The following is a 13,442-nucleotide window of genomic DNA, read 5'->3' on the forward strand; positions in this document are numbered from 1 at the left end:
GTACAACGCGCCGCACGAACCAGCACGCCGCACGACCAACACACACTTCAACCTATGCCCCCCTTCAAGATGTTTAGGAAAATTGAACGAGCCGAAGGCGAGCCGGAGGTTCCCTCGCGCCGGAGGCACCGTGCCACACCACGACGTACAACGCGCCGCACGAACCGGCACGCCGCACGATCAACACACGCTTCGACCTATGCCCCCCCTTGAAGATGTTTATGAAAATTGAACGAGCCGAAGGCGAGCCGGAGGTTCCCTCGTGACGGAGGCGCCGTGCCACACCACGATGTACAACGCGCCGCACGAACCAGCACGCCGCACGACCAACACACACTTCGACCTATGCCCCTTTGAAGATGTTTATGAAAATTGTACGAGCCGAAGGCGAGCTGGAGGTTCCCTCGCGCCGGAGGCGCCGTGCCACACCACGACGTACAACGCGTCGCACGAACCAGCACGCCGCACGACCAACACACACTTCGACCTATGCCCCCCCTTCAAGATGTTTTGGAAAATTGAACGAGCCGGAGGCGCTTTTTTCTTCAATTTAGTAAAGTTATTATACACCCGTGCCTCTCATAGTGTTCACTTGTGCCTATAAAGAAGTCACACGATTGAATGACTCTGGAAACTGTTGTTTACATTAAAAAGTTGCTTTTTTTCTTTACTTGAAAGGTGACATTTGATAGTGTTGATAGTCCCCGCCCGTAACTACCCCATAAATCTCCATTACCCGGAAATATAATGGGAACAAAAAGGGAAACGGGAAAGGGAATCAGGGAACCAACCGCGCGAGCTGGTATTTTTTTTGTGTTTTCGCGCGGAAAGGGAAAACGGAAAATTCTAATAGTTCGAGGGTCAAACTACAAAACGCACCAAACCACAAACTGGAAAGGGAAAACCGGGAACCAACTGCGCAACTGGTTTTCCCTTGCGGGAGCGCTCCGCGCGCGACACTTGTCGCGCGCGGAGCGCTCCCGAACCGCTCGTTACGAGCGCTTCGAAGGAGCGCTCGTTAACTAGTTGCTCACAGTACTCCTTAATTAGTGATTTCGGATATCCTTCATTAATTTGGAGTTTCATTTTAGTTGAGCCCAATGCGCTCCTCCACTAAAACTTGCTCAGAGATAGAGAGAGCATTTGGCGCATACAGCCCAACCCATGTATGCTTCCGGCCCGCCTAACCTATTCCCCACCTCGAGATATTTTCGTTTCCCCCTTGCCCTCGCCATATCGTCTATCGCCTTCGGTTGCCACTCCTCTCCCCCCGCCATGTCGCTCGCCATGGCCACTCCCACCGCCACCGCCGCCGCCCATCTCGCCTCGCCCCTCCTCTTCTCCTCATCCCCGGACCCCCGCAGCCGCCGAACCCTGAGGGCCCCGTTCCGACGCGCCCGCCTTGCCGTCGTCGCCTCCGTCCCCGACCCCGCCGACAAGCCGGTGGAGTACACGCCCTGGCTCATCGCCGGCCTCGGCAACCCCGGCAGCAAGTACCACGGCACTCGCCACAACGTGCGTGCATCCCTTCGCCCGTGCTCCTGCCCCTCCCCCCTCCGATTCGAGATGACCCGCCTCCCCCTCACTTCGCCTGTGTGCGTCTGCGTGTGATTAGGTGGGGTTCGAGATGGTGGATCGCATCGCGCGGGACGAAGGGATCACGATGAACACCATCCAGTCCAAGTCTCTGCTCGGAGTAGGTACCCCGCTCACTCTCTCCTCGCTCGCAGCGTGTACATATGTGCCGCAGTTTTCAGTATCGTGTTTCGCAGTTACTGCTTGCTCTGTGAACCGCTGCAGACAAGACACCTTATTTTTAGCTGAGTTTTAGTTAAGAGGCATGCTATCTGGCCTTGATGTGAATTCCGATTCATGCTATGTTGTTTAGCTCGACGGCGATATTTGGTACACTGTAATTGTAAGCTTCTTACTATGCTGGCACCAGAAAGGCAGAAATATGACTTATATTCCAGATAAAATATGGTGGCTGAAGCAAGTGATCTGTGGAGAACACCCATCCCCATTTCTAAGTTAACCTTTTACCAGTTTCTTGACAATGAATTATAGCTTGATTGCGTGTAAGCGTGTTTTTCTGCAGTATTAGCAAAGTGAATCTAAGTTGTTGTCGTCTAGGTGTTGTTCTACTTAATGTATTTACTTTTGAACAAACAGGCTGGGATGTTTTTTTCCACCTTTCATAAACTCTAGGGAAACTGGATTTCATTGCCTAGTCTTTCCCCTCTTGAATTTCAGTAGTAAGGCACTTAATATGGGTCAACATAACTCTGGTTTCCTTGAAAACGTAATATCCAGTTAAACTGGACTGTGTTTTCCACCAGCACAGATGGTAATAGGCAAAACCTTGGTAGTCTTTCCGAAGTATCCCTATCTTTAGTTACAAACAATGCATTCATTTCATGCTGGATTACCGTTTCAAATTCAATACTTGATTTTGTACTAAAAGTTTAAAATGGTAAACTTGATATCTGTCAAGAGGAAATGGTGTTCCAAGTGTCAGCGTATTACACCTTTTGATCATGCAGCTAACCTACTCCATTGTTCTGCAGATGACATCTTTGAAAATGTTCGGATCTCTTTTCTTGAAAATTAATTTGTGTTGTTGGCTCCTTCCTGATTTTGAATGTTAATCGTCATGTTCAAAACATGTATATACTGGAGGTACTGCATGTGTGTAGTGGCATATATTTGATGCATTAGTTACTTCTGAAGAAAGTAGTCTGGTGCATCAAGTTTGGCTAGTTGAGTGAACATTTTGTTACTGGAAGCATCGTTATGAATGGCAAGATGTGTTGCAGTCATTTGTAATCTTCAGATTAATTGTGTTTCCACTCATCCGTTGGGTTGTATTTTGGTACAGGTTTAATTGGGGAGGTACCAGTGCTGCTGATAAAGCCACAATCATACATGAATTACTGTGGTGAAGCAGTGAGTCTTTATTCTTGTCCTTCTTGAAGTAAACATTTCCTGGCAACTATATCATTTATGAGAAAAGTTGGTGTAATAGATTTGTGATATACTCACTTCAAGAATATCACTTCAATGTCTTTTTTGTACGAAGCAAAAGTTACCTAAGTTGGCTGCAGAGAAGTACTATCAGTTATGTTGCTAATCTAACTATGCCTATACATATCAGTTCTCATTTCTATTAGCATATCATGGACCATGTCTTATCAAAATGAACTAGTTTCTATAAGTTGTTGATAGGCTTGTTGAACACCCGTTTTCTCTATTCTGATGCAATATTTTTCGTGGTCTTCTTAATTTGTCATGTACTAACGGAAAACATTCCTCTATCGTGTGAAGATTGGACCGCTTGCTGCCTATTACCAAGTACCTCTGCGGCACATTCTTGTGGTACATACTATCATTGTTCTTTAGTAGCTTACAGCAGCAACTCGGTATCATGTGCTTGCAACTGAAACCAATGGTCTATTTTTTTTCAGATTTATGATGACATGAGTCTGCCCAATGGTGTATTGCGACTTCAACGGAAAGGTGGCCATGGCCGCCATAATGGGTAATATATGAAGTTCCAAATAATTTGAACAATTAGTATGTTTAGTACTTGTAGTCACATGGAACGTGCTGATGTTACTTTTACATACATAATGCATTAGATTTAGTTCAGTCACTTCATTTTCTCATTCTAGAGTTCAAAAGGCGAACCAGAATGGAATTCATTTAGAGTAATTGTAACAAAAATGGGCCTGGTTTATTTTTCAGATGTAACAGTAAGATTTGCTTCTCTAGAAATCATACTGGAAGTTAAGTTCATATAGTTCCTGTTGAGATGTTTGCCTGAAGAGCTCATGAACAACAAATATGAATTTTGCTCAGGAGGCCAGGATTGAGCCAGAACATGTATTACATGGACTTACAGAATAAAAATTTGATCTATCAAAATTTTGCAGTATTGAGTTTGGAATACTTGAATAATGGGTGCCTCTTCTAACTTAATATTGTGAGGGAAAATATTAGTTCCTTTTGTTGTAGGCTTTATGTTATACTAGCAGTTTGCTTATAAATATTATGCATTTGAAGTGCTGTTTCTGCGATTTTAATAGGTAAGATATATTACTTACATTTCACAATCTATTGCTTACACTCTCAATGACCATCTGCACTGAAAAACAGCCTACAGAATGTAATTGAGCATTTGGATGGCTGTCGGGAGTTTCCTCGTTTATCTATAGGTACACATTATTATGTTCACCAGCTAGCACTTCAGTGTCTTCTCTGAAAATACGGGTCATGCCAACCTTGAGTTGTTGACTGTTGAATACAGGCATTGGTAGCCCACCTGGCAAAATGGATACACGAGCTTTTCTTCTGCAGAAGTTTAGTTCAGAGGAACGAATTCAGGTATTCATTTCACCATGTTTGAAATTTGGTCTTAGATATTGCGTATAGTGTGAAACCCCTTTCTTGTGATCTTTTGTCCTCTTCCAGTATGTTCATCCATTTTTCTCTCTCTAGTGGAAAAAACAGGCAATGCCATACCATCAATTGCATTCTAAGAGTTTATTCCCGATAATTAATAACATTTCAATTGAAAAATCTCCCACGATTTCATTGGGTTATTGTAACTGATGAGTATAAATATATGTTGAACTCATGGTGAACATATGTAAGTACAAACAAAGAATGGTGATATGATTCTGCGCTGGCCATACTTCACATTTGTTGGTACTACTCGAACTAGATTGTATCCTTTACCTGGTGACGCAAAGGGACTATCTCAATTTATATGTACTGTTAACTGTTCTCAAGTTTACTTGCGAAGTTTCGCAATGTTGGTTCTCGTTTTCTACTGGTCGGCCCTTTTCTGGGAGGAACTCTCAGATATGGTTTTTGCTACATGATTATTGATCTAAAACCTGTTATCTTATTTTTATATAGATTGACACCGCATTGGAGCAAGGGGTGGATGCTGTGAGGACCCTTGTGCTCAAGGGTTTTAGTGGAAGTATTGAGAGATTTAATCTGGTGCAGAAGTACAAGTTCAACAGGGCTTGATGATTCTTTAGATGCTTGGATCTGTCTACTTTTGGAAGATACATGAATGCACACGAAAATGTTTTTGCAAGCGTTTGATGTGATAATACGCATAACCTTAGGTGCACTAAGTTGGATGTCCTGTAGTTTTGAGGATGTTAAAAACTTAAACAGGGTGTAGATAAGGTAGAGTTCTTCTGCACATCTTCCTAAAGATAACTCATGGTTTACTCAAATTGGAAATAAAATAGGTCCATTTGATGAAGGTCATGTAAAAACACTTTGTACTTCTGTAGGTTAATGACACATTAGTCTGATGTAAAAGAGGAATGTAGACCATTTCATTCCACCTTTCCTAATTCTGTGATTTTGTCCATGCAAATAAATACTTAGTTGTCCTTGTTGGGGTAGATCATCTGCCTGCAAAGTGGTGATATAGGTAATTTATTATCTTTGACCGTACAACTCGTTTTCATCAACTTGATGTGGTAAAGTTGTTTAGTAGTGTGTCATGTTATGGTTAGAGATGTCTATGCCCCCACGTTATGTCACCCTTTAAAAGATTATTGTAGGAGATCCTCAGCTCTTATTTGACAAGGACTTGAAAGCAAAATCCAGTTTTTTATTTTCTTATGCTGATATGTCAGTCCAAACTTGTCGGCAACAGATAGATTACAGACGTTTCTTATGCTATGTAAAGCTTGCACATTCTTGCATCAGTTAAGCTAACTACTATCTACAAGACGCTGAGTAAAGCTAATGTAGCTATAATTTGTATTGAAATTTCAAGTTTAATATAGATATTTGGTGATTAACTTGCACGGGTCAGCTTATGATTAAATGTGATTTGCAACCATCTAGCATAATATTCTCTAGGTGAAGTTTAAAATTAGATCTAGAACAGTCTGCTATGCGCTAATTTAAGAAGGCAAGACCTGCTAGACCTTCCTGCTATGAGATAGGGTTCAGGATGGTGGCGATAATAGTTGAATCACCTTTTCAATTCATGGCTGGTTTATTATACTCATCTTCTTTACTGCCATCTTATCCTTTTGCGCGTTCCAATCTCATGTGCAAAATGTACACGAGTTGATTAGCTCCTGATCTGGGACCATAAAATTTTACTACTACATGTACACATATTCCATAAAACTATGTTTTTGATTGAATACTAGCATGTTTTCGTATTCTCTTTGTATTTTTGACATAAGTTTTACAATTTGAAGTTGATGCTGCTTTGCCTCCATTTTTAACGGGCTGTTTGTAAAACTTGAATTGGCTATGATGTGCAGCCAAGAACATGTATATGTTAATTTTTGTGGAAGTGTGCCTTTTCTGGTAATGTTACTTTATCCCTGATAAAACATTTATATACATGTTTCCTGTAATATTGCATTTTTATTTCATTTCCTCGTGGAAGAACTACATACGTCTCTTTATGTTATCAAATTTTATTAGTGAACCTTAAAAGATCAAATGCATGGTTCGGCAACAGAGTTAGTGAAGTTGTAGCTTTAGAAACCTGGTATTAATTGTGCTGAGATTGGTGGTAATGGCAATTGGCAACCTGACACATTAATTATTTTTGAGTTTCACATAATACTCCAGAAGCTTGCATAGCTGGAGAAATGACATGTGCACCGATGCTGGGTTCTCATAGTTGATTAGTTGTCCTTTAATGTAGAACATGATGTAATGAAGTAAGGTGACTAATAGTTTTTGGTAATTATAAGAATGTGAAAAGATCAGTTTTCAGCAATAACTGGTAGCAATTGCCTTTTCTACCAATATCAACCTTTTCATAGCAATACTAAGAACTTCTGATTAACGAAGCGCCTAGCGGAAATAGCAGAATGGAAACTAAGAACTTCTACCAATATCAACCTTTTCATATGATGACTCAAATGTTGTCATTACTTGCTAAAGCAACAGCAGAATGGAAAATAATTTATTCTGAATGAAATTGTAGTTGGTTCTAACCTTTTCTAAGTGGGAGGGGAAGGAACTAGTTTCAGTGCGGAGCTACCAATATTCCAGAAAGCCAGAGATAACTTGTGGTGTGATGGTACCAGTAACAACCATGTGACTTGCCTAGTACATCACACAAGATACGATATTTGTCAAAGGCTTAGTTTTGACCATGGTTTCAAGACCAAAAAACATTAGTCTAGTAACCTCACTTCCACTAATATTTGCCAGAAAAATTCCTTATGACTAATTGTTTTTTAATCACCAAGTGGATTCCAAAGTTTCAAAGATTATATTATCTAAAGCTCTTCCCTCCACCATCACGTTACCTAAACTACTTGCTAATCTCTTTCTTAAAGCCATCACCCAAGTAGGGCTTGGAGCAATCATACATCTAATCCATGTGCATCCATCTGTTGATCATTCGCTTGCCGAGCTGTATTATATTTACCAAGTGTCATAATCGTAGCCGTATTGGCTTAATTTGCGGGCTACACTGGATCTCTATGTTTTATATTGTTTCCGGTGGTGACGTTTAATTTTAGTGTTTTGTTAAGCTTTAGACATTCTAGACTATTAGATTTTGGTCTAGGTGTTTGTTTACTCCCTCATTGCATGATTAAGTATAGGAGAATCACTTCACATGACTTTAAGTGAAATCCACCCAATCTCAAGTGCTTATTTTATGGAGTAGGTAATGTCACTTGGAACACTAGAACATAGTTTAGAGTCCCTGCTCACATTGCTTGGGTTTGTTAACTAGCTTTCAAACTTATTCAGTAGGAAGACATCAACCTCAATTATTAAGCCAAGCCGTTTTTAATCTCCTGTGGTGGCCCAAAAAGCACTTGCGAAGAAAAATAAAGAGATATGGTTGCTAAGTTGAGTGTTATGTATATATTGCTTTGGAGTAAAATGGGTGAGGTCATCCCTGGGATTAAACTATGTGCTAAACTTGTCATCATGAGCCACAAAGAAGGATTTTCTCTCGAGAGCATAAGTTAGGCGGGTCCCTGCTAGGATTCGGGCGATCTTAAATGTTGCCAACTTTGTGCTTGCAATCAACTAACAAATAAGTTGGGGATGTGACGAGGGGCCTTTGTTTAGGTAACACAACAGACTCAAGACAAACTTGGGACTAGTCACATGTAGCTTGTAATCAAGTTGCAGGTTGCAAGTGGCATACATTTCTATCTTATCAGCACCCCATCAAGGTTACTGAGCAGTGTTTTCGTTTCACCTGCTGTGATTAAATGGTCCACATGTGTTAGGTACTTCCGAGTGTAAGGTGCAAACTAGTGAGCCTTGTGAGATCCACACAAGTTAGTGACGTGCTACCCACCTTTCATAAAACCTCAAGGTAATATATGACTTGCTTTTGAGCATTACTGCAGTAGCATTGTAGAACATTTTTGGGATCAATACCATTTACTACTTTGATATATGGTTGGATGTCAACTTGATTATTTTCGTTTATGAAAAATAGACATGCATAACCATTTCAAAGCCCTCATTCCAGGGCATGAACTCTAGAATAGAGAGTGAAATATGACAACAGTATGACAGCAAATAGGCTACCTTAGCCGTGTTTTCCTGACTGTGAGGGTTAAATAATATCGAGATGAGGTGCTCTGTAGTGCAAGGTGGAGACCACTGCAGCAAGCAAATGCTAATGATGGATAGCCCCCAATCTTTAATCAGGGGAACAACGGGATGATTCACTGACCCTAATTTTGTTTGTTGGCCATAAACTAGTAAGTAGGAAGTGAAAGATATGAAGGAAAACATATTCAGCTCACATTTGATTCCCTACATGTTAGATCCAATATAGTTATCATCAACAAGGAGAATTATACCATTCAAGGAGATAGTAAATTGCAGGTAAAATTGGTTCGTTTACCTGCATCTGTGTTTGCAGGTTTTATTGAGTATACATGTTAGATTCTTGGTGGCATAAACTAATGATATTAGTGCTGCTGAACTTGTGTATTATAATAAAAGACCATGTGCGTTGCTGCAAATTGCAGTCTGAGGAAAATATTTAGGATCCCTTGCCCTCCAACCGCCCAAGCTTCTTTCAGACAATTCCTCCTGGAATCAAAACATATTATTTTTTCAAAAGAAGTTGGTGTCTTATGGGGTCCTAGTATTGGTCATCCTATAAGGTAGCCCGGAGCATGGAAGGAAAGGACAAGTAGATGAGGACTTTTGAAGTTATAGAAGCCAAAGTTTCTTTATAGAACTTGGCAACTTGCTCTACATTTTCTGGATTTTGCTAGGTTCACCACGCTAGCACGTGGTATGGGCTGGAATCAGTCCTAACCAACCATTAACTTCTACTCTTCTCTTTCTGTTCAAGCCTTATGCAGTATAGAATGGATTATTACTTTTTATCCAACATTTGTTTTTATTTGAAAAATTGGTCGATTGATTGTAGTGTAGATCTATATATACTACAATGGATTGTAGAAAAACGGCTCAAAATTCTGACCAAAAAAATACCGCAGTAGGTTTTCTATTTGGAGAACATATAGGACTGTTGTAGATATGACTCATAACAAGTTCAGTGTCCTGGATAGTTCAGATCTGGCCTATACAAGAGTAGGATCTATCTCAATTATGTCATGCATGGTGGTCATATTGGCGCACAACTTTCCTGTCTCGCATGATTGCTGTTCTGAAATGTGCATCATATTGTGTGATCTTACTTTTTTAGGAGATGTAGATGTTTCCTGCATTTGCAGTGCTCTAACTTGTAGACTTGAAAAAATCTAGCTACAGTTGGAGATGTCAAATCAGGATCACATTAGTTGAAACTTCAATTTGGCATCGCAGTAGACATTCTTTGGACTGTAGCGCAACTGACGACATTTATTTGCAGTAAACAAGAACTGTTTAATGGTAGATTCGGTTCATTGATGTAATATTAAAATAAGATGCTAATTCATCGTCTGTTGAGAAACTGCAATCACATTTCTAACGTCATGTACAATAATTCAAGGGAAGTTCACTTTAATTTTATTTTGTTGGTAAACAGTCTTGAGCACATTGTATGCCGATGACTACGCGTGATCTTTTCTTGTCGGTAATAATTGGCTACTGGAGGATTATATATTTATGAACCTGTTGTCTGTTAACGTTTGTCTAGATATGTAGCACCGTTTACAAAATAGATCAACAGGGTAGCAAGAGAAGATTCCATGCATGTGAGGTTTCTTATCTAACATCTGCTAGTCTCTGCTAGAATCTAGGTGTAACTGGGAAGTATACAAACTCTAGGATCATCTTGATAATGTATTTTTATTTCGCTTCTGTACAGAATACGAGTTTGGGCTACAGATGTCAATGTCAAACAAAAGGTGGCTTTGTTGCATAAAACCGGGCTGTCAGTCTAACGGATCCAAAAGATGTATTATATGGTTCTTTGACCCTTGATTTGTTATAGATGGAGGCATGCTTAGAGAATAAAAAAGTACAAGCTAGTACATACTTTATGGTCATCAATGCAATCAAGTATTTGCTCAACTTGGCTAACCTGAAACCATTAAAGTAAGCTGAAGCTCCATGACCTAAGCATGGTTAAAACTGCAAAGTAAAAACATTAGACCAGAATAAAGCCACATCTTTGGTGACAGCTATGTAACCGCGACTTCTCCCTAAGCAACTACTACTGGTTATATATTGCAGATGGTATCAACTTCTTTATAGCAGCAACTGCGACCCCCAAGCTCATGTTTTTGTTGAAAGGGATAGAAAGAGGGGAGCCAAGTTTAGGGGACAGGGTGGGCCTTTGTTTAGAAGTTGGAGAAAGACTTTGGAAAGAGGGGAGATAAGAAGGGAATTTCGGGTGAAAGAAGCTTTCGTGGATGGTGGAGGCGAGATTATGTTAGAAAAAAGATGCAGAATTTCTAGCTTTCTCTGGGGTTAGTAGGATTTGGAGAGATTTCTTTCCAACCTGGTTGAAGAGAAAGTCCAACTGAAAAGCTTTGCTGATTTGAACTCATGTAGACGACGCAGGAGGTGCGGGGCTCGATATATGCTAGTGCGCGACTAGTTTAGCGCTGTGAAAACGCGCGGAAGAGAAGGGTGAGCGATCTTGGCGCACTAGTTCGTAGTTATTACAGTAAAGATTTCTAAAGGCATAGCATACCTGATCTTTTTGGACGCCATGGAAGTTTGCAGACTGAATATGCCTGCATCATGGTGCCTTGCTCCTTTTGGTCCCAAGTCAAGCATGATAGTACATGATAATTAGTTTCAAATAGCTGATGTCTCTTTATCTGTCATTCACTGATCCCATCTCCTTTGTTGATTAATCCCAGTTATGTTAGCAGTGCAACAAGTGGAAGCCTTTTCACTTGAGTAGACTTACAATAATTGTAGCAGAATACCGATGTTTCATCACTTAAAATGATGTGAAAACGTTGGGCAAAAAGCTGGCTGATTAGCAAGGTTTGGTAAGACATGTTTTTCGTTTGCTTAACATCAGTGTGTGTTTTTCTCTGGGCAAAGCCATTCTTCTGCCTTTGGGTTTTGTGTGTGGACCATGCATGGGGCTTAAACTTCAGCGCACAGGACAGATATATTTCAAACGTCTTGAACATAATTAGCTCAATTATTACTCCTAACCTTTTCTGCGACATTTTGATGCGATGGGGAGTGATGTGTTCCTTGTTTGTTGCAAGGAAATCTGGAGTGCATCTCAGATTACGTGTTGCAGAAAAATGTGCAAGTTAACCAAAATGTTAGATATGCTATTTCCAGTTTTATCCAACTTAATTACATCATCGCCCATGCATGCTTTGCTGTGTTTTCTTTTGGCTCATGATTGCTTTTACGAATGAAAACATTCTACGCTTTTGCGTTATGTTTTCTATAAATAGTTAGTTATGCATGTTTTGGGATGATTATTACTCCCACTAGAGAGGGTTGGTTGGTTGTAACTATTAGGATTGGAGATTGTTTACTAATATCATCTTCTTGGATCCCCTTGAAAACAGCCTTTTCCGTCCGAGTAAAACTATCTTAGCTCCCATGAACTGTTGTAGATCGATCGGTTATGCGCTCGAGGACCATTCTATAGTCTATCCTTGCTGCCTTTTCCGTACACGACCGAGAATATATATACACACATACCGATTTATTTATTGCAACATATCCAGTGATATATTATTTGCATGTACCAGAAGCATGTTCTAGTATATAATTATATATATTTCGTGTGTGTGGCAAAGACATAATAATGGTCCGGGCGATGGATGGGATGGGACTCATCAAAAGCGAGGATTCTTTGCCGAGGTCATCCGCCATCATGACAGGAAAGCTGGCCACACAAGGGAACAAAAATGGGCACATACCTACGCGCCTACGTACGTACGTGTACATACATTCCAAAACACACTCTTTTGGATACATTATACACTCCAAAGGGAGGAGAATTTCTTGGCTAGCTCTGCATGTAGTGCACTGACTGGTCCAGCTCGATCCCACATGCACGAGCTTCCCAACTTTAGTTTGTACTCCACTCCACACACACACACAGAGACACAATAACTTAATCACGGCCATGCTGGCTAATTAAGTGTGGCACCCACTTATGTTAGCTCCTGCACATGGTCCCTCTGTTATCTCTTTCTACACTACACATCGATGGGGCCGGAGCCATAATACACAAGATATTTATAGTTGTTTCCATGCATATAACAACAAAGAACCATCCACTTATTGTATTGTGTTGCCTCACCTCCACACAACACCGCGGCGTTGCAAGTGTAAACTATTGCATTACGTACATGTAAATTAAACTAGTTGATGATTGAGCATCCTTCCTTCCTTCCTTCCTGCTCCATGAGACCGATCGATGACCACTATAGTTTAGAATGGCGCCCCTAGTACGTATTAGTTGGCCACTTAGTTCTGGCTATGGCCAGTGACACATTAGTATGATTAAACAATATCTTATCTTAGCCAGATATAGGTATAGCTAGGTAGTGTATATAGTACTCTGATCATCTAGCTAGCTAGCTAGCTGAATAAAAATGCTTTGATCGGGTAGCTACGCGCATAATATATCTCGGCCGGAGTCCTATCATGCGTGTGTGTGTGTGTCGACGATCGTAATAAACCAAGCATGAGTCGCCCTGCCCAGTCCAGTACAGTCCAGGCGCGTAGTACGTGCATAAAATAGTGCAAGTGCAAGTGCAAGTGCAAGTGCAAGATATGGAGCCCGGCCGAAGCACAATCTAGAACTCAACAACGCTGTCTCTTGTGCTCCTGTTCACAACCACCACTGATCCCCTCTCCCCCTCTCTCTCTCACACACACCTTCTCTCTCTATCTCTTCTAGCAGTAGTACTAGTACTAACTTTGCATCTGTACAGTCCTTCTCTCTCTAAAGTGCATGGGGGATATAAATAATGTTAGGAGAGAGGAGGGAGGAGCCCCTGTAGATGCGTGTG

The 13,442-nt window shown here is 40.8% G+C and overlaps 1 protein-coding gene across 1 annotated transcript; it reads left to right on the forward strand.

The window, feature by feature from the left end:
* The first annotated feature begins 1,203 nt into the window (after window positions 1-1,203).
* On the forward strand, window positions 1,204-5,416 carry LOC109731450 (chloroplastic group IIB intron splicing facilitator CRS2, chloroplastic). Its single transcript, XM_020290600.4, has 8 exons — window positions 1,204-1,515; window positions 1,616-1,700; window positions 2,879-2,946; window positions 3,325-3,375; window positions 3,465-3,538; window positions 4,156-4,214; window positions 4,307-4,383; window positions 4,921-5,416. The coding sequence occupies exons 1-8, from the start codon at window positions 1,276-1,278 to the stop codon at window positions 5,035-5,037; spliced, it is 771 nt and encodes a 256-aa protein (XP_020146189.1). The 5' UTR covers window positions 1,204-1,275; the 3' UTR covers window positions 5,038-5,416.
* The last annotated feature ends 8,026 nt before the right edge of the window (window positions 5,417-13,442 follow it).

Source organism: Aegilops tauschii, chromosome 3, assembly GCF_002575655.3.
Source record: "Aegilops tauschii subsp. strangulata cultivar AL8/78 chromosome 3, Aet v6.0, whole genome shotgun sequence".
NCBI classification, from domain to species: Eukaryota; Viridiplantae; Streptophyta; class Magnoliopsida; order Poales; family Poaceae; genus Aegilops; species Aegilops tauschii.